At 35.4% G+C, this 25344-nt stretch overlaps 1 protein-coding gene across 1 annotated transcript in view; it reads right to left on the bottom strand.

Moving 5' to 3' along the window:
• The window catches only part of ADGRV1 (adhesion G protein-coupled receptor V1), a 635274-nt gene that overhangs the window by 365841 nt on the left and 244089 nt on the right, over nt 1-25344 (bottom strand). The window contains exons 79-83 of the mRNA XM_037801795.1: nt 20245-20429; nt 15713-15962; nt 15079-15218; nt 13442-13602; nt 4742-4842 (exon numbers count right to left, since the gene is read on the bottom strand). Coding sequence (XP_037657723.1) covers nt 4742-4842; nt 13442-13602; nt 15079-15218; nt 15713-15962; nt 20245-20429 — 837 coding nt within the window. The remainder of the gene's footprint in view (nt 1-4741; nt 4843-13441; nt 13603-15078; nt 15219-15712; nt 15963-20244; nt 20430-25344) is intronic.

The following is a 25344-nucleotide window of genomic DNA, read 5'->3' as shown; positions in this document are numbered from 1 at the left end:
TGTTTATTAAATAAAATAAAATGTGTAATATCATCTTTTTATTGTTTTAAAGAGAGAAAGAGTGAAACTGCAAAACATTTGTAAAGCAAAACAGGGTGTTTTTATTAGTTCTTATCCCTTCCTTTGAATTCTCATGGTCACTATCATTGCCCAAGCTCACAACTCAGAATAACAAGATGAGGGCAAAAGCTGCCTACCCTGTCTCCATAAATGGATCTCCCTAATTCTAGCCTCTCCACTGCTTTTAATTCATTTCTCATTTAACCCCTCATTGCCAGATTCATCCTCAAAAACACTCCATTCATCCTGTGACTTTGGGGACTAACTCCACTAGTGACTGGTGACTCCCCACAGTTGTCAGACATTAGGGAAGGGCCCAAGTCTTATATATTTCTCTACGCACATCTCTAGACCTCACCCAGCCAAACTTCGTCAGGTTCACTCTTCCCTCCGTGGCTTTATACCAGTTCGTCTCTCTGCCTAGAATGTATCACGTTCTAACTCTTCAAATCTTATACATCTTTCACCAGCCAGGTCGCATTCCACTTCCTCCATGGAGCCTCTTCAGACTGAGGCTCAGATTAAATTGAAGAGATCTTCATATAGTGACCATGAGGTCACTGTTTTAGCTTGTTATTTTCATGCTTCATGCGTGCATGTCTTGCTTGGTGTTTCTCATGGCAAAATCTTAATACTGTATATATGGTAGACGCTGTAGAGGTGAATGGGTTGATGACTGATTGAAGTTTCTGACTGGGATAAGAAGGGTTTGTTAAAGTTTTATTTTGTTTGGGTTTTAATTTCGCCACTGGATAACTGAATGGGCATTTGTAGTCATGCATAATATTTTCGGCCATACTGATGAGCATTAACTAAATTAGGAGTCAAATAATTTAATACATTCAGCTTAAATATATATTTACACCTGTATGCAGAATGTCCTTTATTTCACTGTCACAAAATTAATCTTTACATGAAGAAAAGATACAGTTAAATAGCTCAGTTTTTTTTTATGAAAAATAAAAATAATATAGGCTCAATTCTACTAAAACAGGGCACTAACAAGCTCTGTACAAGAAAAAAAAGAACTTGGGGGAAAAACTAGCTACAATATCTTTTAGTGGTTTATTTTAAGTCCAGAAATAACACTGAGAGTTTCTGCAAAGTGTGAAATGCTAAGACAAAGACCAAAGTAAAAGCAAGGTCTGCACTCTGAGTTGTACATTAATTCGCTTGTCTAAGGACCTTTCCCTTTCTAGGTAATCAAGGAAAAAAAACAAAAAAGGAAAAGCAGAAAGAAGCAGCAGCACAAGCTTTTCCTTAAAGAGGGAAAGATAAATGATTGTAAGTAGTCTGAAAGGCAATGACACTTTAAATGAAAATAAAAATTTAATTAATGGAATATATATGCAATTTTCACAGAAAGGAAAATAGGTTAACTGTATAATATATAAAAATAATAATAATCATAGTAGTAATAAACAACTGCAGCATAAGCAGCAGTTGCAACAACAACCAGAGATGTGCTTGGGTCATAATAACAGCTAACCTAACATCTCAACAAGCAGGAGCTGGAGACCCATCCCAGAATTCAGTACCTGAATTTTAACAAGATGCTAACATCGAAGTTTAGGAAACATTTTTTTAAATCCATTTACATCTGCACTAATATATAATAATAAATGTTCTACTGAATGATGACCCTTTGTGCTTCTCAAGTTTCCAATCTTCAAAGAAAGAGCCAATTTTGAACCTTGTACTTAAATTCAGTAACAAAAGTAGATATAACAAAAGATAGTCTGGTTAATAAGTGATTAACCAAGTTAACGGAAAGTCCATTCTGGTTAATGAACATTTTACAATCTTTCTTAATCTGTTCAATTGATAAAAATTATGAGATACATATTTTTCAGGTCCTAAACGCACAATAAGTTCTTGAGTTGGCACTATTAACAAACAGTACAAGCTGCTGGGGGAGAAACAAGGCCCTATAGTAGTAGAAGGAGCTAGTATTTGGGAGCTTGCACATGGCTTCTGGCCTTGGTCATGTGTAGTCAATGATTCTCAAAGATTCTCAAAGATGCAAGGTGATCAAAACAAGAATGTCATAAATTCCAGGTTAAAGCAGAATCTCTTAGCAAGGATTTTTGAGCAGGCTCCTATGTGGGAAACAAGCCAATGCCAAATGATTTATCCCATTTGCTCAGGAAACTGAGCAAAACACACTGACACCCCAAGTTGTGCTAAGTTCCAGAGAATTGTCCTCTAAATTTTAAGGCAATTTCCTTTTCCCGTCTTGAGGAGAAGGCTTATGTAACCGTAACTCCTGCACATTCAGTGGCTCCCAAAAACTTAAATTTAGTATTTCAAATTTTCAAATATTCACAATGTCATCGGAATTCAGGCATTATAATATAAGGTTTGGTGCTAAATTTAATCATTTTTAAATACAAATTTACTACACACAATTGCCCTGCAGTTTTAGAAAATGAGTTTTGAAGCACATAAACAAACAAACAAACAAACAAACAAAAAAAAACAGAAGAAAAAACAATTATTTCCCCCTTGCTAAGTATTATTAATCACATTATAAGCAATTCTATTTTATCATCATGTTTTCTATGAGGAAACTTCTGATCTTTCAGATTTGGAGAATTGCATTCTTGACAGAACCCCCAAAACTCAGAACCCTGAACTGCAAACTTGCTCTTTGTCCTAGTTGTTTACCAGTCTTATCAGGGCACACACAGGTTGGCAATGTGATTCCAAGATAAAAATCCCAAAGATACAATTAGATGTTTTTACAAGAAATATTGCCCAATGCCATGAAAATTTATTTGCTGTTTTTCACTATACACATAAAGTAATGGTCCCTCAATTTCTTGCTGTTTAATCATTTTATTATAGGCAAGCGAGATAAACTGACTTGGCTTTGAAGAAAATTACCAAGTTTTTGATAAGCAATACTGAAAGTACAGATCTTGTCTGAAAACGTCAGTGACATTTCAGAAAACACATTATTCTATATCAGTATCACATGCCTTAAAATTTATCACAACAAAAATATAATGACAAAAAATAATTCTCAGTTCCTCAATTTAAATATTAATGATAACTGATAAAAAGAAACATCCGAAACCAACGACATCCAAGATTTCGTATGGCACCTTACTGATGCATCTACTTCAATTCTGAACAGAGGAGATAAAAAGACAGAGGTAGGAAACCACAAATGTGCACATGTTGTGTTGCAGACTAACACTTTCAGCCTAGGCAAAGAAGTGCTGTGAAAACATCTTTCAAATTTTCCACTGAACTCCACCTTTGCCAGAGACTGACAACCAGTTTCGCAAAAAAAATCTTCTACTGCCTCCTGCTGGTCAATGCTCCTCAAAGTTGCTAGCATGACATACACATGATTAAAGCAGAGACTTTTGACTTTTAAAGCAGAAACAATCTCTAGATTCTCATGTATCATCTCCATTTATAATTAATAAACTGCAGATAGAGAAGCAGAGCTGAATTTCAACATATTTTGTCTGACTGACTCACTGACCTCTATGATTCTCACTGCTAGGAAAGGAAGTCAGGGCATATTATAATCCCATTCTTCCCTTCTCCACAAAATCCATTCAACTTGGTCCTGGGTGAGTAATAAAGATTTGAAACAGAAAGGCCTAGCAGAAGCCTAAAGCTGAGGTCTAAAGCTTTGGGATGTGTCTTTACTGTGAAGACAGTCCTCCCACCCCAAAGTCTTCACAACTCAAACACTCTAGGTCAGCTACAGAAAGAAGTTTCACTAGGTCAAAGATACACAGGCCAAGCCTGTCTTCTTGAAGACTTCCCTAGTGGAAATCTAAACAACATAAAATTGATGGAGGATCCCAGATGAGACATCCAAGGCTGGAATTAGAATAACCCCTACTGGCAAGACTGGAGTTATAAAAATGACTTAAAATTCAGAAAGGGTAGGCCCAAGTACCTACTGTCAGCTTCATTTTTGTCTTTGGGGGGCGAATTTTAAAAAGCCTTTGCCAAAATGTTTTAAGGAGGCAATTACTCCCTTTAGTTAATTGGTATTTGTAAAATCATGGTAGCTAGCTATACCATTTTCAGAAAAAGACTTCATCAACAATATATCAATTCTTCCTGCCAAAAATAAGGTATGGAAATTGTATTTTAGTCATTTTGTGTCACAACCCACAAGCTATATTATTTTTTATGCTATATTGTATCATATATGCCAAAAAATATACCAAAGAATATGGATTTGATCAAACGTTTTCTCCAAAATTAATGTTAAGTACAATGTAAATCAGAAGGCAGGGCTCCAGCATATAAATCCTGGCTCTTTCTTACACATCCCTAGACATGAGGAAATTTGTCTGCTAGGACACTGAAGTGTTGTCTGCAATTCTACAGGGCTATAATTAAATCTTGTACAAATTCTGCTGCCAAAAAAATCACCAGAGTGGGTGGCAAATACAGCCAAGAAAACTCTAATTATGGAAGGAGGGTTTTCTAAGATCTTGCACACAAGAAGCAAAAGCAAGATCAGACAGCTAAGACAGGTTACCAAGGCAATATAAATAGCTTTGTCAAATTCAGTGAAAGCATCTTTTTGGTAACAGCTGTTACCGCTCTTAGTACAATGGTACTCTACTTATACATTTTGCTCAAGGATCATAAAAGAAGAAACATGAACATCTCATGAGAAGTAGGAATGTCGGCACTCTCCTACCTGTGTACCTAAACTGGTTGACATCATGTGAGTCAGAAGTTTAGCTGCAAACATGGAGTACCTGGCACAGAAGATATGGGAAAGTACAGCCAAGCAAAGACCTATAGGGACAAAAAACATCCATGTGTGGTTTTACAATCCATGAACAGGTCAACACTTTCATACCGAAAATCTCTAGGACAGCAAAGCACATAAGGCCTGTAGCTTGCCTATGAGAAAGATTTTAATTTCTTCCATTTTACATAACATAAAATCTTTACATGTATCAATAAAGTCCACAGGATAACTTTAAATTTAAAAATATCTACATATTCTCTCTCCTGCTAAATCACAAATGGAGATTAATAATTTTCATTAAGCATTGGGTTTTCTATGTTTACATTAGTATCAGTTTTACTGTTTAAGAAAAGCACAAAACTCTATCCAATTTTCTAAGAACAGGTGGCTTGGTAGATAGAGATATTCAGGGAGGTGAATAGCGTTTTTCAAGCATAAAATTGTGAATGGACCTACCAAAATTCAGGTTTGGTAATTACCCCTCATCTACTAGGAATAATTATGTAATTACAACAGTGGTGATTATGAACTTTAAAGGCAAGCTTATGCAACCAGGTGCCAAAACCAGAGCCAAATGTGTTCCTCCACCCTGCAATTACTTTTAACCTAAAGATCGACGTTTCTAAATGACATGAAGAAATTTACCTTCATTATCTTTAAAACCACTTGATGTCACCTATGACTACTACTTCAAGGGGATGATAAGAACTTCAACACTAAACAAACCTTTTATCTTGCAATTCATATAAATTTCTTCTAAGGCTAGGTTTGAAACTCTGAGTATACACATACTTTAAAAACATTTCCTACCTTTTAAATTTTAAATGTACTGCCTATAAAGGAGGAAAAAAAATCATTGATAAGTCATTTGTTTTTTTACTTAAGCCTTTTACTCAACCCTCACTTCAATAGTTAACTTATCAAGAATTATCAAAACATAACATCAATCAACATGTGTATTTTGCCTTGCCATGTACGTTGCATACATTACGTCAATTACTTACATCAATGTCTCCTTGACGTACAGGGGACACGTGTATTTAAGCATTTGTTTTCTTCCATTATCTTCTCTGATGTTATGAAACAAACTGTTAAAATATGTGTGCTGGCATAAGTGGACTGACTGGACATCTTTAAAATGCCCACCTGGGGCCTTAAGGCTCATTTTATGTACAGAAATGCCTCAGGATTCCTTTTGGAAAAAGCTTTCAATCATGTTTTCAGACTTTAATAAGATAGATAAAACATCACAAAGGAAGGGAGGCTTTGCATTAGTCAAGGCTTTCAGCTTAGAAATTTGGCCAAGAAATCTGGGCAATCCATTTCCAGGAATGCTGTGAGGGGGTGTTCCTGGGCAGGTGTGCAGGTCCCAGGGCTGCCTCCAAAATCCACCCACACAGGGACACAGAGCATCTTCAGAAACTGCAGAGTCTTGCCTGGTTTTGAATCTTTACTTAGGCTGTAAATTATTGGAGCTGATGCTCTGCCTTCACTAAGGTAGGCTTTGAGTTCACGGGGATAGTCAAACCCAGCTTTTACTGAAGGTTTAAGTGGATGTGTGAGTGTGAGTGTTGTGTGCCTGTGTGAATATAATGCATTGACTCAAAAGCGTCATTGTAAGTTTACTGCGGTAGATGATAACAATGGGAAGAAAAGGGATTAGTGTTGGGCAAGGAAGAAATACATGTGACTCAATTGTTTTTCTAGTTCACAAGAAGAGCTTATTCATAGGCATTTCCCTTAACTTGGTAATCCATTTTACATCTCTGTTTCATGAAATAAACTTAATACATGATATAAAATTGACCAGCTCAGAAATAATTAATTAATGAAAATAAGCTTCAATTAAAATGCTAGCGTGACACCTAGTGGCAGTGCAAGTTTCAAAGCTAGTGGCAGGAAAATGGACCATAGGCTATTAGCCTAGAGCTAATGCGTGATGGTTCTCTAGCTGCAATTTGTATTGAAAGGAGAAAAATATTGCTAAAAATCTCAAGTAAGCTGTTTTCTGGGCCAAGGGAAGCTCATCTCGCCTTGGGCCACATATTGAGTACTAGAGATTTAAAGAAATTTAAATTTAAATTTACTATAGTTACCAAGCTCCTAAAACACTATATGCTAATTTTTAAATTTTCTTACCTGCAATTGAATAGCTATATTTAGCATACATGCTTTAATATACAAGTCAAATTTCTATCAAAATGATAGAAAAAATTTTAACATAATGAGTATTTGCAAATCACAAAATGTGAAATAGAATATTTCTAAAAAATAAAGAATAACAATTACAGGTATTACCTAAAGTTGTATTCTAAACAGTTTTTTTAAAAATTGATTCTTTGGCAATTATATAGACAAAACAAGCATCTAACTGAGAATTCTCCTGTACTTTTTTCCTAGCACTATACAGATTACAGACTCAGTTGGAAAAATACAATTAGTTAATTCACTAGCACAAATGACTTTTCTACAAGATTCAATAGAAAGAAGATAAATTACCTTAATAAAATGATAATCTTTGATTAAGATAAGAAAAAATCTGAAGAACTGCTAGATATTTTTGCTTATATCAACCTCGACTAAAGATCTTAACTATCTATACAATATTTGAATGTGTATATATATACACATATATACAAACATAAGTAATTTTGCATATGAATAGACATATTTAATAAATATTTATATTTTCTGGCATTACTTAAGAATGGCCTACTTTCCAAATAACTGAAGTTTACCCTTCCATAAACATTTTCCCATGAAAATTTCTTAATGTCTGCCTTCTCGGCAGATAAATCCAAACAAACCAAATTACTGTTAGCTCATTATTAAACCAGTTATTATCTTTTTAGCTTAGCTGTTTTTTTCTATTTCAACACTGATTACTAGTTATAACTGTCACTTTTTCTACTTTTTATTGCTCATCTCTATTGAGTCCCATATTCCTGCACTCTTCCCTCAGCAAAACGCTACTAATAAGCTGAAGGCAGGAAAACAAAATAGTTCTAAAAGACTTAGGCTAAATAAAAGTCATTATGATTCTGACACACTTTACAGTAAACAAGTTCTATGGAGCAGGAGTAAGGATTTACTCCAGAGGGATGCAGTTACCAAGAGATGAGCCCTCAGATAGCCAGGGTGTTAAATCTGCCCTAATACAATAGCCACTAGCCACATGTGGCTATTTAAATTTAATTTTTAATCAATTGAAATGAAATATATTAGAAATTCAGTTCCTCAGTTGTACCAGCCATATTTCCAGAACTCAACAACCACATGTGGCCAGTGGCTACCCTATTGGACAGTGCAGAACATTTCCATCATCACAGGAAGCTCTACTGGACATTGCTGTATTAACCTTGTGAATGAAAGCAAGGAGTATATCACATTTCAGAAGAATTTTAGCAATGGTTGAAATAGGATGGTTTGGCACGTGAATATGAACTTAATTACACAGCCACAAGTGCATTTCATTGTTGGACGCTATCAGATCAACATTGTATATTCATTTATTTATTCATTCAACAAATAGTTATTGAAAAACTACTCTGTGTCAGGGACTGGATTAGGCACTGGAGACTCAATGTTCAGAAAAATAGACCTTCACTGCTCTCCCACTGCTTATTTCTCTATACTTCTATCTTTATTTTCTACCAGGGAATGACTGGTTTATGTACAGTTATAGGACATGATTTTGAGCAAAGAGATGTAAGAGGAAACATTCTAGGTGACTTTCAGGAAAAGTTTTCATTGTTCTTCAAACAGGATGCAAATAATTGTTCTTTTCTTGGCAAGCCTGGTCATTAGTGTGTATGTGATACTTTGCTGCTGCAAATGTCTCAAGACCATGTAAGGACAAGGCTGAGAATAAAAGAAGAAAAAAATCTTTGAGGATAGCAAAACAGAAAAATGAAAAGAACCTGGGCACCCGATGACACCAATGAAGTGATGAATCAATAATCCTTCGAACTAAATCACCCTTTTTAAAGGATTTTGAGTTTTCTGTTACTTGCTGCCAAACTCATCCTAAATAATACACCTATATACATAACTAGAGAAATCCAACACTTTTATTCATGTCTGTATTAAAACTAAGCTCTCTGACTTATTTATCTTCTGCAATTAACTCTTCAAACTGCTTCTTTTTTTAAAGTTCTTAAGTGACTTTTTCTATTATTCTTGTAAATAACTTTCCATTTAATTATCAGAAAAAAAGTTACTTTGATAGAATGCCCCCATAATCATAATGACTACCTTAAGATAATGATGACAGTGAACATTAACTTGATATTTTTGGAACAACTTGACATGAACTTTTAGAAAATATCTTTAAAACTGGTTTTGACTTTGAGATGCTGATCCCTTAGTGTATAACCTGATTGGTCTCTGGAACAATGGGTATCTCTGTGACACCTGAAACTCAGAGCCAGAGCTCAGCGGATATGAATGTCAGTATTAGTGCATATAGCAACTGTTAAAAAAGAAAAAAGCTGAAAAAGAGCCCAGCCTTCACTTAGTGATATGAACGAAGCAGATCTGGCTAAGACTAAGGCAAACCGGGCCAAAGGATAAAGGTCGAAACGGACTGTGTTTTAAAACTTCAACTTCCATGTGAGACCAAGGAAAGAATTGTCTATTTGGTGCAGGATCTTTATTTTCTAAACAGTATAACTCTACAGTCCGTTTGTTCAAACACCCAATTACATGGAACTTTGAATAGGAAGTGAGATATGGTAGGTTAGTATAGGTTAGAGTGAAATAATGACACACCCCAAAGTAATCTATCTGCACAGAGAATAAAAATATATTTACAGGGCCCCCCTGAGGAGCTGGGGGAAAGTGCGGAAGTGTTGGACTTCCTCACCTGGACTGATGCTGAAGTTGTCACAAACATTAGGACTGGTGGTTTGATGTGCTGAGCCCTCTATCATGGGACTTGCCCTTATGAAGCTTATTACTGCAAAGGAGAAGCTAAACTTGCATATAATTGTGCCTAAGAGTCTCCCCCTGAGTACCTCTTTGTTGCTCAGATGTGGGCCTCTCTCTCTCCCTAACTGAGCCACCTCGGCAGGTGAACTCACTGCCCTCCCCAATACATGGGACCTGACTCCCAGGGGTGTAAATCTCCCTGGCAATGCAGGATATGACTCCCGGGGATGAATCTGGACTGAGCATCGTGGGACTGAGAATATCTTCTTGACCAAAAGGGGGATGCGAAATGAAACGAAATAAAGTTTCAGTGGCTGAGAGATTTCAAATGGAGTCGAGAGGTCACTCTGGTGGACATTCTTATGCACTACATAGATAACACCTCTTAGGTTTTAATTTATTGGAATAGCTAGAAGTAAATACCTGAAACTATCAAACTCCAACCCAGTAGTCTGGACTCCTGAAGACAACTGTATAACAATGTAGATTACAAGAGGTAACAATGTGATTGTGAAAACTTTGTGGATCACACTCCCTTTATCCAGTATATGGATGGATGAGTAGAAAAATGGGGACAAAAACTAAATGAAAAATAGGGTGGGATGGGGGGGGATGATTTGGGTGTTCTTTTTTACTTTTATTTTTTATTCTTATTCCAATTCTTTCTGATGTAAAGAAAATGTCCAGAAATAAATTGTGGTGATGAATGCATAACTATATGATGGTATTGTGAACAGTTGATTGCACACCATGGATGACTGTATGGTATGCGAATAAATTTCAATAAAACTGAATTTAATTTAAAAAACACAAACAGGTTTTGAAATGAATGGGTGGCATCTGGCAAAGTTATCTTCTGGAAAAACTATCAGAATCCCAGTTTATAAAATATAGAAGGCACAACTAGAATATTCTCGCAGATTAATAAACCTTGAACAAAAGATTAAATATGCTTCAAAGGGCTTTGGATTATGTTGATTTATCTGTCCTGTATGCCTAATTATTTAGCAATTTATAGATGATTTTTCCTATTATTTACTGTAAGGTTGACATTGCGTTGACATATAAACACTTAGTAATATACTAAGAGTAACTAAAGCCATTAGCCATTTAAAAGAAAAGTTTTAGTTTGACTAATGTGTTAAAGAATTTCTCAACCAAAATAAGAAACATAAACAAAAAATGGCCAAGTGGAACAAATGTGAGCTCTCATCTCAGCTTTCAAACCACTCCTGAGATAGGAGACTCACCTCACAAGACCATCAAACATAACCTCATTCATTTTACTGATGCTAAAATGAAAATGGGATATGGAGTTGTACAGTCTCCTTAAGATCATAAGACCTCGGGAATTTCATTCAGAGTCAAAACCAGGATGGATCCAATCCAATATTCTGACATCCAAAGAGTTAAGAGTAGGCAGAGTAGTTTTCTCTGACATTAACCTTCAGATAGTAGCATGTACCTAAATCCATGCTAAGTTTTCATAATTGTTATATTATATAATTATGGCATTATCACCTAAATTTATTTTAAGTTATCTTTCCCCAAGTGATCTTTAGGGTGAGTTCCATAATGTTAAACTCTAAAGCATAGAGGAATACTTTACTTGTTCTCTTGTTCCATCTTTTTAACCTCAAGGGATGACCTCAGTTAAATTTTCTGGTATTTGAAAAACTGGTGTAAGATTTTATAGGTCACTGGTATATGTCATCTTTCTAAGCTGAGGATATAACTAATCTTTTTAGACTATGTGCCCATTTCTCACACTTTAATCATTTTAGTTGTTCTATTAGAGCATAGTAACCAGAACTGCAGACCAGAATTTATAAAGATACATTTGTTATCCATCCTGACTTAAAAAAAAAAAAAAGTTTAAATTCCTATCTAATTATATCTTATGACATTTCATGAAAATAGTTAGTCAGGTTGCTATGAAATTCAGAAGGATACTTGGTTTGGTCTGACCTAGATTATAGAATATGTATGTAACAAACATAAATTCTCTTTCTGGCTCCTGGGATCCCATCAGAGGAACAGGCATTCATCCTCCCATAAAGCTTAAACTGAGGCACAGAGACAAGCCTTCGTGTCTCCTGATCTACAGAACATGCATATAAGTAATAACATGTCATGGACAGAGGGGGAGAATCATTTCCAAATGACCCCAAATCACAAGTAATAAAAGCAGATACTGACATTGAGGTGTTGATTCTCACATGGGCAAACCTATGTAACCCTTTTCTAGAGTAAGGTACATAAAATACATATTCGGTAAGGATTCTACTTGGAAACACCATGGAGCCCTGCTAGTTTCCTACAAGGTCAGGATAATATTTTCTCCTTAGTTTTTAAAACACTTTATATTGGTGTTCAGTATTTGGAATAGGTTAGAATATTTTTGTATGTCATAGTAGCACTGGATTCATGTCTTTATGGAAACATGTAAAATGACACCTAGAGTTCATTTCAACTTTGTATCTTTTGGCTTTATTTCATCATTCTGTGAAATTTCTGTATTCTTTAAATAGTCACATTAAAGTAAAATAGGATATGTTCATCTGATTTTGGAATTATAAGGATCGAGGAAGAACCATTATGTCAGGAAATGTCACCCTTAATGAAAGATAGTATTAAAAATAAGAACTTACTAACTTTTGCTGTTGAATCTAAGTATAGGTTCTGAATTGAGAGATATTAAGGAAAATGTGTAACTTTGTAAAGTGAAACTATCCTGGAAAGATTTTAACACCAAGAACAAAGAACAGTAATTAACTACTTTCTAATACATAAAGATTATTAAAGGGACTGTTTGCACACCAAATATAAAAGACATACATTCAATGCTAATCATACATGGAGACAAAAATACCATTAAAGTAGGATATCAGAAATTTCTGAGTTAATATAGCTATCACTCTATTAGGTAGATATAATTATTAATAATATTGTGCAGGCAAGGAAACAGAGTTTCAGAGAATTAAGTAAACTACTCCAGGCCCCACAACTACTAATGGCAGAACCAGGATTTTAACCCAGGTACAATGGCTCCAGAGTTCGTGTTTTTAGTTATTACCATATACCCAGTTCTCGCCATCACACATTGTTCACAGAAGTAGTGGTGGAACTATAAAAAGACAAATCAGGGCTTGGTATGGGTGGGAGAAGGGGATAGAAATATAGTTTAAGGAATTCTCAGACTTGTAACCATATAATTAATCCAGCAAATGAAAATAATCCTTTAGTTAAGTTGCGTTAAATAGACAGACATTAATACAATTCAAATTCCTAGAAAAGGGGCCCACATGCAAAAGGTGAAAGAAATTGTTAACATAGTAGTTGGCATATTTAGAGCTCTTAAGTTTTAGAATACAAATCAATTCATGAAGTAGGTTTTTATTTTTTTAACAAAAATACTCAATGCTTTGTATGTATTATGTACAGAACCCTGACAACCTCCAAACCATAGCACTCTGAACTGAATCCTTCCCCATTATCTTGCTTCTCTCCCACACCATATTTTATCCTCCTTATGAGCCAGAAGTATGTCTTGCTCTTCACTGTATTCTCATTACAAAATTGACCCTCCATAAATATTTGTTGCATGAATTAATGACTAAGAATATGGGAAAACACATATATTAAAGACTATGGCAAAACAGACTTTCATTCTCATAAATTTAAAATTATTGATTCAAAAATACTGCAACTGACCTGAGACACATATAAATCCAGAAGAGAAAAAAGCTTCATTGTATGAAGATAAGTTGTCAGTCTGGGAGTAGATAGCATACATAGACATGTGAGAACAGGCACATTCCACGTAGTCTGAAGTGTCCTCAACCACTTTGCAAAACTGACTGTCAGACAACCAGCTAGGGCAAAAACACAGCAGTCACTATCCCTCTTTCATAATACTTATACGGTGTGATGTTTTTTAAAAGAAAAAATGTCTTGTTGAACTTAAGTGTTCTTTACTCAAGACTTAAGCAAACCCCATTTTCAAGAACACTGTAGGTAACATCTTGTCCAGGTCATGACACAACAGATCCCACAAGACACTTTAAGAAGCAGCCTAAATGTCAACCAAACCTGCCCGAGTCTTCCAGGTAAGGAAGAAGCTGGTCTTCTCAACACAGCAGTACCAGCCACTTCCTAACCTAAAGCAAACACCCTCCCAGGTTTTCAGTAGAAGCACTCTTTTCCTATCGATTAAAAAAAAAATCCTCAAAGATATACATAGCCCTTATACATGTAATGCTTACCCTTCCTTATTTTTCACAATCTGTTATATACTTTGAACCACTTTCCTATTCTTTTTTGTACTTTGGAGCCATTTGCCTTACATGTAGCAGGGTTCTTTCAAGTGTTTCCTTCTATAAGATCTAGCTAATATGGCACAAAACTTTGTCACAATTATAGTAAATACAGTCATTTCAAGACTTCTGAGCATTACTCAGTGACTGTTGGTTTAGGATCTTCTCTTTGCCTCATGATCTCCTTAATTTTCTAAGCTGGAAACATTCATCACTAATGAAAAAATGAGGATTACAGAGTATATATGTATCAGATTTAAGATCGGCCAAAAGGCCAAAAATTCCACTGAAAATTCCTTTTTTACCAAAAGGGAGATCCACCAGAATTTGGGTGCTTTGGAGGGCAGTTGTGTACCCAGGTAAGCTGTTAAACCCATTTAGAACTTTAGTTTGTGTCTGAAACTCAGTAATAAACAGTCTAGTGCCTGAATCTGGAAACTTGATCCCTTTGCCCAGCACTGCCTGATCCTGCAGTAATGATGAACTTGGAGTAAAGATAACTGCTCAGGAACTTGGGGTCTTAGACAAGGAGATTCAAGGAAAGAATCACTCTCTTCTTCCAATTTCTGTCCATGGCCTTAATCCCAAAATGTGCTCAAAGCCATAAATGGAGTTAGAGTTATAAATCCCTGTTCATCCTTCTAAACACAGAGCATAAGTTCCAGAACCACAAGCCCAGCTGAAAGAGATAAAAAGACAGAATTTCCTTTTCTGCCCCACAGATTGATAACTTCAGGAGAGTTACCTGAATTGGATAGAATTCATTTATCCCTGAAGATAATAATCATAAAGAAATAAACAATGTGTTTCACATATTTAAATCATGTGACTGCATTTGCCACCAGAATAGTGCTAGACCATTTCCTATGTTTCTCCCTCTTATTTATGGTAAATATTTTTCTCCAGTCTAAAGTCTCACTTGAGGCCCTCATCCATGATCAGTATAAAAAAAAAAAAAAAAAAAAAAAAAATGGGCTCAATGGTACAGGAAAAGAGAAGAAGTAGATTATGATTATTAAAATTACTATTAAGTACCTTGCAGCAGCCTGATTCCAAAGGAGACACAGAGATGTCCGAGGAACAATTCTAGCCTCGGCGGAATAAATCCTGTAGCGAACCTCATTGTTGTCAGGCAGGGGTTGTGAACTCTGACCTTTCACACTCAAAGATAATACCTATAATGTCACAAAGAAAAGATAATTGGATGATATTTTCCAATCAGTATTATGACTGAATCTACCATTCTGAACATCACTTCGTTTTCCCAGGCACTGTAGTCACTTGTTTACTGCCACTATGATTAGTTAGCTTACTTATGAATGCAGGGGTCTGACTGGTTTTCCATGGCAGACATTCTACCTGCACCTCAAGTACTCAGCAGCCCTCAGCTGACAACTCCCACTGACTTCATCAGGAGTGAAGCATATAACAAAATATTATATTAATTTTTACTTTCCCCACTCCTATATGTTTTACTCAATAAAACATGAAGGAAATACCTCCAACTATTTTTTAAACTAAACATTCTACACGTAGTTCACAAAGATGGAACATGTTTCACAATTAGTTCACCACAGGTAGCACTTAACACAATTGGATCATCCTGAGGCGTATGTCTGCTGAGGAAAAGTTAGATTCCAATGACGTAATTCTTTAAATGATAGATTACCTTATTTTTCAGAGCAAGAAGATTGTTTTCAGTTATAAACCAATGCTGGCTGCTATACTCTGTAAACTGGACAAATTTACAGGCACTTTCCCCAGCCATTGTTTCTGCATCGGGGACATCCAGTAACCTCTCAGGTATTCGAATATAATCGCTTTCCTTTCCTTCAAATTTGTGCCCATTGATTTGCTGAGGATACCAGTGGAGAGCCAGTATTGACAGATACGGACAACTGTCAAGGATCGTTTTGCTTCTAAAACAGAAAAGCAAAAACTTTGCTAAAATGTCACACATATGCATTCATGTATCCACTCATATTTGTTAAAATATCTTACACTGGGGTTCTGCTTTCTACATATGACATTAATTCTGTTAACCAAGAAGCATTAGATGGAATGTGCTTTCAGTTCTTTTATGGTTAATTGTCATGATTTTTACATATTAACCTTGCAGCAGCCTGATTCCAAAGGAGACACAGAGATGTCCAGGGGAACAATTCTAGCCTCGACGGAATAAATCCTGCAGCGAACCTCAAGAACTTTCTGCATCTTCTTGCCTGATCCTCCTTGTAGCCTAAAACATGAATTTTTGAAAGCTGTTCCAAGGATACCAGATACAATTTTTGACTATAAAATGTGCTTTCCTAGTTTGGTCGTATCAGCACTGGTTGGAATAGGCTAAGGAAAGGTGCCATCCCTTTCTAACCCACCAGAGCACTGCTAATCTAAACATGTCACTGATAAGAGAAACAGCCCAGAATGGTGATCTTTTTTTCATTTAACAATTGCTTTAAAGATCTCCCAGGCATAAGACCCTGTGCTTAGAAAAGTTGCTTCAAACCTCACTGTGTGTTAAAATCACTTGGAAGCTTGTTTAAAAATTCAGATTTTGAGATCATACCCAGACTTACTACATCAGAATTCTTGCCTGGGGAGTGGGAATAGGGTGGGTCTGGGAATCTGTATTTTTAACCAGTCCCACAGAGAACTTGTCTGTGAACTCATCGTGTTTGAGAACAGTGAAGAGATACAAAGATGAATCAGCTGTGAAACCTGACTGAAAAACTTTAGAGAGTGTTAGGTAACAAACATTAAAGGTTAAAGTTATATGGGCCATGCTGTAAAGACAAAGACCATGGATCTCAATTTCACCTTGTCAAGACCCCTCCCCTGGGAAATAGAGCAGCGAGTTTTAAGTGGAAAGGTTAACCTCTTCCTCTAGCTATATCCCGTCTCTAAAAACGTCTTGTCCATAACTTTAACTATCATATTTGGATTGGTGACTTCAAACATCTGTCTTTAATCCAGCCATTCATCCAGGGCTCTAGTTCCCATATCCAAGCCTCCCATTAAGACACCTCAATCTGTATGGGCCACGGGCACCTCCAATCTTCTTGTCAAAAGCTCAGCTCTTAATTTCCCCACCCAGCCTCCCACACCTTCATTGGCCACTCTCAGCCTATAAGCCACCACGGCAGATCCCAACTGGGCCCCATGTGGTTGAGACCAGTGAACTTCAGTGACATGGCTACACACTTCTTTACTCCCCCAAGAATCTACAGAGGTTTAACCCAGTCAGTGCCATCACGGACTCCACTACCTTGACTCCACTCTACCCAACCTTGACACGAGTGTGCCACCTCCTGGCCCCTCTTACTTGCTGATACTCAGGTTCTCCCCAACACCTTAATCTCTTATATCCAAGACCTTCAACTGCACTCACGTTGAGTGAGCCCACAATCCTCCTTACACTGAGGGTGAAGAGAAGAAGAAAACAGCAACACATTAACATGTAGACTGACATCACTGTAAGTCCACAGTGACCAATCTTTGCCAGGCACTTAATGCCACTCGACATTGTTTTTACAAAGCTTCCAAGTGGTTGATCAAAACTCCATCATTCTCTTCAATTTCCCTGCTCAACTTTCAAATTCTTCACTCTTAGCAGAGAGTGCCTAAGTCAACACGTAAATAATGTATATCAAAATGATCAACATATTCAGAGTTTTCTGGGTAAGAAACTAGTCTTGATCTCTCTCTCAGTTTGTTACATTTGTCACTAAGATATTAACTTTACCATTTAATTATTTTCAAGGTAACACCATCCCAGCCCTCCACTGTTCCTGCCTTAGTTTCAGCCCTCATTGTCTCTTACCTGAACAATTATCCCCTATGTAGTCTTCCTATCTCTTGCTTTGCTCTATTTTCTAACCTTAAACACTATCTCCAACAGGATTTCTCTAAGATCCTGTCTAATTCTTTCATACACACACAAACACACATTCCCTACCTAGTTTACAAGCCTTTTCTTATAGCCCTGCAGGCTAAAGCCTTAGGGGTATTGAAGTCCCATCTGCAGAGTAGAAACACTTTAAGCTTTTGCCCCAGCTCCGTTTCTTGCTTCTCCATCACTCTACTCCACATTCTGTGTTCAATCTTTAAGAAACTCATGATCTCCTCATGCTGCTTCTTGCCTGTTTGCCATCTCATATGCTGTTTCCTCTTCTTGGTTAAAGGAAAGAGAAGGTTATGAAAAGGAAGCTCGTGGCAGAGAAGATATCGATTTGTTCCTTCATTCTAGTCAATATTTACACCATAACCACTGAGAATCTACCATGCACCAGACACTGTTCTAGACCTTGAAAATATACTGGGCAACAAGTCAGATAAGGCCACTCTTCTAGCGCATCTTATACTCTGTTGAGCCCTCACCAGGCCTCGAAAGCACAGACATGGAAACCAATATTAAGAGAAGGACAGATGGTCCCTAAGACAACTTTGATATCCTGATAATTGTGAAGAAACAAATGGGGAGGAATGGGATTATGGGGAATTCAAAGTTATAAACTATTTGATTTCCTTGATCCACAACCGAGTTCAAGAGGGAAAAACAATAAAGGGTGTTTCTTGATGATATATATAAACTGTATTTGTTTGCACTGTGGCTTCAGTGTAAACTTACTTCAAGTAAAGAACTGATCCATTTCACAAGCTTCTGGAGACCTTAGAGACAGTCATAAAAGAATGGGGAACAGAACTGATAATCATTGGCCTCAGGTTCACATTTAGGAGCAGAAGGAAGGACTGGAGAAGGGGCCTCCTGAAAGGGCATGCACGGTTTTCCTGATTCTTTGCTGATGCTCCTCCTTGAGGAAACTTCAGTCTCCAGGATGCATTCATCAGGTTTAAAAGAATACAATGTAAGGGGATGGTGATTCTGCACCTTAACCTTAAGTCATATTCTAGCACCTACCTGGAATGAAAGTGTGAGACACTCTGGAGCCACGGGACTGGGGTTCCTGGAATGAAAGTGTGAGACACTTTGGAGCCATGGGACTGGGGGATGAGATTTTGGTACAGTGAAAGTGATGACAATCTCTTCTGACCACATGGCACGGTGAGCAGTAGAGGCTATGGAGTCAAGCAGGCCTGGGATTGAATTCAAATCTTACCATGGACTAATCGTGTACACTTTGGCAGGTAGTGTAAGGTTCCTGTCTCAGTTTGCACAGGAATAATAAAGCCCTAACCCAAACCATGAAAGACTACCTGAAAAAGTCATTGTACGAATAAAATAATATATGTACAACTTTGGAGAAGGATTAGGTTAAACTTTATGAAATTGCCAATATTACACGTTGTTTGACTTACAAAAAAAGGCAATTTCATATAGTTTGATTTAATACATCAGAACTATAGTAGTGGTACAGTTAATATTGGTTATCTTATTATTCTTTTTCTGATTCCTTGTTCTCTCTTATAACCGTTTTATATCTGGATTGACTATCTCTTTAAACTTTACATGTTTTATGACCTAAGTAAGAACAAATGCTACAAGTATTACAAATCCAACTGATTCTTAATTAACCTGTTAAGAGTTGATAAAGGGTCCCCTAAATAAAGAATGATTTCAATTATTATACAGGATTTTAAAAATTTATTATTAAAAATGTCTCAATTTCTGTGGAACTTTAATGCACACTGATGACAGCATTCATTAAAGGAATAAATAATAAACATATAGAGATTCATACAAAAATTCTTAACCAGACACCTCCCATTAAATAATCACCACTGCTTTTAAAATAGCATGTATTATTCTAAGAAAACTAGGGGGAAATTTCAATTTACAACCATATTATATTATCAGACATTTTTATATTCAATAAAATAGAAATAAAATATTTTTAAGTCTTTGTACTACATTTATCCAATTTACCTTATGCACATCAAAACACTCCTAAAGTTGTAATCACCTTCCTTTTTCTTCTATTCAGAATATATTTTCTACTCATAATATAACTAAGAATAACCAATAAAGATTTTTTTTTAATTTTTAAAAGACACAGCAAAATGAGGAATATATTGTTGACAGTATAAACTTATTTTTCTTGATGTAGCTGCTGTTTGCTTCAAACAATTAACTTCATATTGTCCAATAGGTACAATGCATTGATTTGTATAATTCTTAGTTATATCATCTAAATGTCAATTTGCATTACATATTGCTTTGTAAATATACCTGGTGATACTTACTTTTCACCAGGAGAGCCACAAGTAACTCCAGTTAGCAGAGAAAAAGCAAAATTCTCAATCACTTCAGAAAAGTGACTGAATCCCCTAGTGTCTTTGCGCTTTGGGTTAATCAGAGCACAGAGAATTTCATAGAAATGACTTCGGTTTTCAATACTGAATGCTTGATTTTTTCCTTCAACAGTTATCTGGAAAAATAATCCAAGTATGAACATATACCTCCTCTAAAATAAACTTAGAATATATGCATTGTCTATATAACATGTATTCTTTATTAACAGTTATTAAAGTTTAAAAACTAAAAATGAATCTATGAAGATTTAAAAGAATCAAAATTATCTTTTAAATACAACCATTTGTACTAGAAAGGCATAAATAATCATTTACAAAAGAAAGGCATAATCACAGAAATATTTTCTATATAAACATTAGATAAAGCCTAAGATGGTTTCATGGATCATTTAATTTTAATAATTAATATCATAATTCAAAATCAATCTCACTTTTACATCCACCTCAAGAATTCTTGTTCTTTTAGCTGACAACTTAGGAAATGAACACCTCAAGAATATTTGTCAATAACAGACAAAATTATTCTTGACTCTCTTTTTCAGTGAACAGAAGCCATCACATCACTAAATTTCTAAAGCATCAAATGAGAAAATCCCTCCCAACCAAGTATAGTCAAGAGTTCCTGGCACTTTTGTCCTTATCAATAAGGATGACTCCTCCCATGTTAAAGAAAATGGATTATCTGGGAGGCAAGGGGAGTAGAAGGAAAAAATAGCCTTTGTGATTTATTCTTTCCTTGCCAGAATGATGTGGACCAAATCTTTATTGTTGGCTAAGCCACTGAATCTATTGATATTTGATCACATTGTTATATTACAGTCCCTATTAATTCTACAATATCCAAATTCATCATCACTCACTGTGCCTCACCCACCAACACACATGATCACTCTTTGTAACGTGAATGTACTTTTATTAATGAACTTATGACAACCTTGAAATGATTTGTCTGTTTCTCCTACTAGATGAGCTCTTTAAGGAAGTAGCCCATGTTCCCCATATTTTTTGTAACTCTGTAATCTAGAACTGTGCAAACCCTACAGTGAACTCAAGATTTAAATTTATAAGAGTAGCCCTCTATAAGACAGTGGAAAAACAATACACAGAGAAAAATATGATAAAAGGTACAGAATAAAAAACTTAGTAAAAATTGCAACGAATTTGTCACGTCCCACTGAACACAGACACAAACCGTGTTAAATGGGAAACAAGTTCAAGAAAATCTCCCAGAACTCAGAGAAAAGATAACAAACAAGCAAGCCAAAATCATAAAATCCAACAAGCTTATAAAAGTGCAGGTAGAAGAACTTTCAGACTTTCACAGAATAAATAATACTCAAGCCCTTTCATGTATTCCAGAGCATAGAATTAGAGGCAACTCTTTCTGACTGGTGTTCTACCAAGCTTAAATAATTTTGAAACCAAACCTGACAAAATTAAAAGTTAGCATATCAAATCCAGCAGGGTCTTAAAAGACTAACATTATTATTAAGGTAACTGACAGTTTTTAAAATAATTTTCATTGCACCACGCCTGGGCAAATCAAGGGATAAAAATATTATGTCATAGTAAAATGTTGCCCAAACTCACAGCTGGCTATTTCCCAAAACACCTTTACAATTAGTTATTTAAAACTGTTGCTCCTTTTAACACAATATTTGTATTCTGAACATAAATAAGCCATCACTTTCTGTGTGTGTAATAATATCTAAGATTTAGTGAGACTTTACCATTAAGAAAAATTTCGTATAAAGCAGATTGTATTTCAAAGAGCTTAGAATCTTTGATGGAAAATAAAACATAAATATGAAACAATTTTACTTACAATACAAGACCTCACAGAATGAAGTTCTATTCAGTACTTGGAAGGTCTATTCTGTACTCTCGAATCTGAAGATATCTTACTGAGTATACTAATTACATATGGCTTATGTGTATGGTTGCCAAAAAAAAGTAGAGATCATCCAATTGAATCTGAATTGCAGATAAACAATGAATAATTTTTTAATATGTGTGTCCCAAATAATGCATACAAATAAAAATATTCTTTACTTGCAGTATTTAAGATGTACTTACACTGAAAAACTTCCTCATTGTGTATTAGAAATTCACTTAGCTGGATATCTGTATATGTTTTTATGTATTGCTAAGTCTGGCAACCTTATCTGGATGCAACTACCTATATTTTCAGGGCCTGTTTCATTATTCTTTTGTTCTCATCATTATAAACATATCTAAAACAAAATATAATTATAAAATAACAAAAGTCAATTACCCAAATCACTAGATTTCAGTACTGATGTATGTACCTCAACATAGTATGAATTAGCTGACCCAACATAGCATGCTCTTAATCTTAGCCTGCATCCCTGTGGTTGTGAACTCATTGCAAATAGGACCTCTTGAAGATGTTATTTTTAGTTAAGGTGTGGCCCAACTGAATGAGGGTGGGTCTTAATTCATATTACTGTAGACCTTATAAAGAGAAGAAACTGGAAGCCAGAAGTTGGAGAAAACCACAGGGAGAGGCCAGAAATCAGGAGAAACCAGAAAAGACACAAGGAGAGAGAGATGGAAGTCAGAGAACCTGAAGTTTGTTTCAAACCAGCACCAGAACACTAGTCTTTAGGGAGAAAGCATCATCTTGCAACACCTTGATTTTGGACTTCTTCTGACCTCAAAACTATGATACAATAAATGCTTGTTGTTTAAGCCAAATCAGTTTGCACTATTTGTGATAGCAGCTCTGGAAAATTAAGACAATGTACATATAAAGATGGTATTTGAGAAGACAATACACCAGAAAACTTTTCAAGAACTTTCAGAGACAATAACCTGATTTGAAAACAAGAACAAAGAAGGCTTCAGTTGGAATATAATGTTAATAATTTTAAGAATTCAAATGGTATTTGATTTTATAATATTTTTATAACATTTAAAAATATTTTATTCCCCTAATAATCTCCTGGTTATTTATTTCATATATATAATTTTAATATATTTTAAAAATGCACTGTTTGCTAATACTCAAAAAAATTAACTACATTTTCCCACAGGAGCTTCTGTCATAATTCAGTTTCATTATTGATAATGGAACCAATAAAAAGTCACAATGTAGCAGTTGACAACTCTACTAAAATAAGTAATGATTCTCAACCAAAAATATGTAGGTCCCTTAAATACTTACTGAGGGAAAAAAAAGTAGCAGAATGTCCATATATCTTCTCTAAATCTTACTAAATGACTTTCTCTTTTCTACATAGAATGTAGTTACCATACAATCTATGTCCATATCTAATTGGCACTTTACAACACCATTTTATCCTTAGAAAATTTAAGGAACAATATTTTCTGGGGTGAGTTCTTATCTTTAGAACTTTTTATGCAGAAAACAGCAGTCACTTCTCTTTACAAGCTTTACAAGCTATTTGCAAAGCCGTCTCTTCTTGGCTACATACTTTATAATTTTCTTCTCTTCCCTCAGGCACTATATTTTAAGAGATGTCATAGGAAGTAAAATAAGCATGAAAATCTGAAATCCCAGTAAACAGTTTAAATATTTAAAGGTCACTATACAGAGAATCTAGTATTTGTAAATTTATATACTTATATGTACTCAGAACTTTTTGTATTTTTGTTATTTTTAAGTAGCTTTATTAATTTTGAAAAATAGATAGAAACTCATTATAAACTATTTAAATAATACAGAAAAAGTACAGTGAAAAAAGTAAAAGTCACCCCATATCCAACTTCTGAGAGTTACCTACCAGTAATGCTTAGTATATATTCTTCTAGACATCTATGTAGTTATAGACTCATGCAGATCTATTAGTATTTTTTTCTGATTATAAAAGTATTCTTGCTTGTTGTTGAAAATTTGGAAATACAGAGAAAAACAATAAAATAACCCATAATCCCACCACCCAGAGATAAACACTAATTGTTTTATGGTAAATATCCTTTTAGTCATAGATATATGTATATTTATTTATTCAGTGTTTGTTTTACAATAATTTGCTTCCTATACAACCATTTTTGATTTAAGATATCCTGAACGTATCCCCACCACATTAAATGTTCTTCTCCACAATGAGTTGTTTTTTTTTTTTTTAATTTGTTTCCTTGTTTATTACCTTTCCCCTGACTAGATCTTAAGTTCCATGAGATCAAGGACTGTCTGTCTTGTTTATTGCCGTATTCCTGAGGCTTAGAACAATGTCTGCCACACAAAAGGTGCCAAGAAGTAATTTGTTGAATGGATGAATGAATGAACCAATGCCTAGCGATCCAGGATCCTTCTATTTTCCAGTGACTTTGCCTGTCTCTGCTCTGATCCATTATGTGTTTAAAATATAGCCCTCAGAGAGCATCCTTAGTTCCCTATTTTTTCAAAAATTAGTGGTTTACTGAGATTAATTTCCACATAATAAAATTCACCCTTTGAAGGTTTACAGTCCTATGAATTTTGGCAAATGTATTGAATCATGTACTACCACAATGAAGATATGGAATATTCTCATTACCCCCCAAAAGTTTCCTCAAGTCCCTTTGTAGTCAGTCCCTCCCTTCACCACCAGTTCCTGGCAACCTTTGATCTGCCACTGGTACTCAGAGCTTTTTATACTTGTATGTAAATATGCTGGTTAGAAATATATTGATAAGAAAGCCCAACATAAACCCCCACAAGTGTCTTTTCCTTTAGTGATTATTATTTTTAGACATCTTCTTTCATTTACCATTCTTAGGATTTTACATCTTCATTTAATGCCATCATTTGCAGACGTGTAAATAAATAAATAGATGAGAAATAGAACCTGGTTGGTCCTAGTCAATACCAATTTGAAGGCCTGAAATCACTCAGTCTCTCTTTTTGTGAAAGTTCTCCTTTTCCGTGAAAGTTTCCACTGTCCAGGAGGAGCAGTGAACAAAAAGAGAGCAAGAGCTTCTGTTGCATGGCATTTAAGCTGGAAGGAATAGGTAGACAAGTCCTCTTTCTATAGATTCAAAAACTGAGGTGCAAACCTCGAAGTT

This window comes from Choloepus didactylus, chromosome 13 (genome assembly GCF_015220235.1).
Source record: "Choloepus didactylus isolate mChoDid1 chromosome 13, mChoDid1.pri, whole genome shotgun sequence".
NCBI lineage: Eukaryota > Metazoa > Chordata > Mammalia > Pilosa > Megalonychidae > Choloepus > Choloepus didactylus.
The sequence above is the reverse complement of the archived record's forward strand: the minus strand, read 5'-3'. Positions and strand labels throughout refer to the sequence as shown.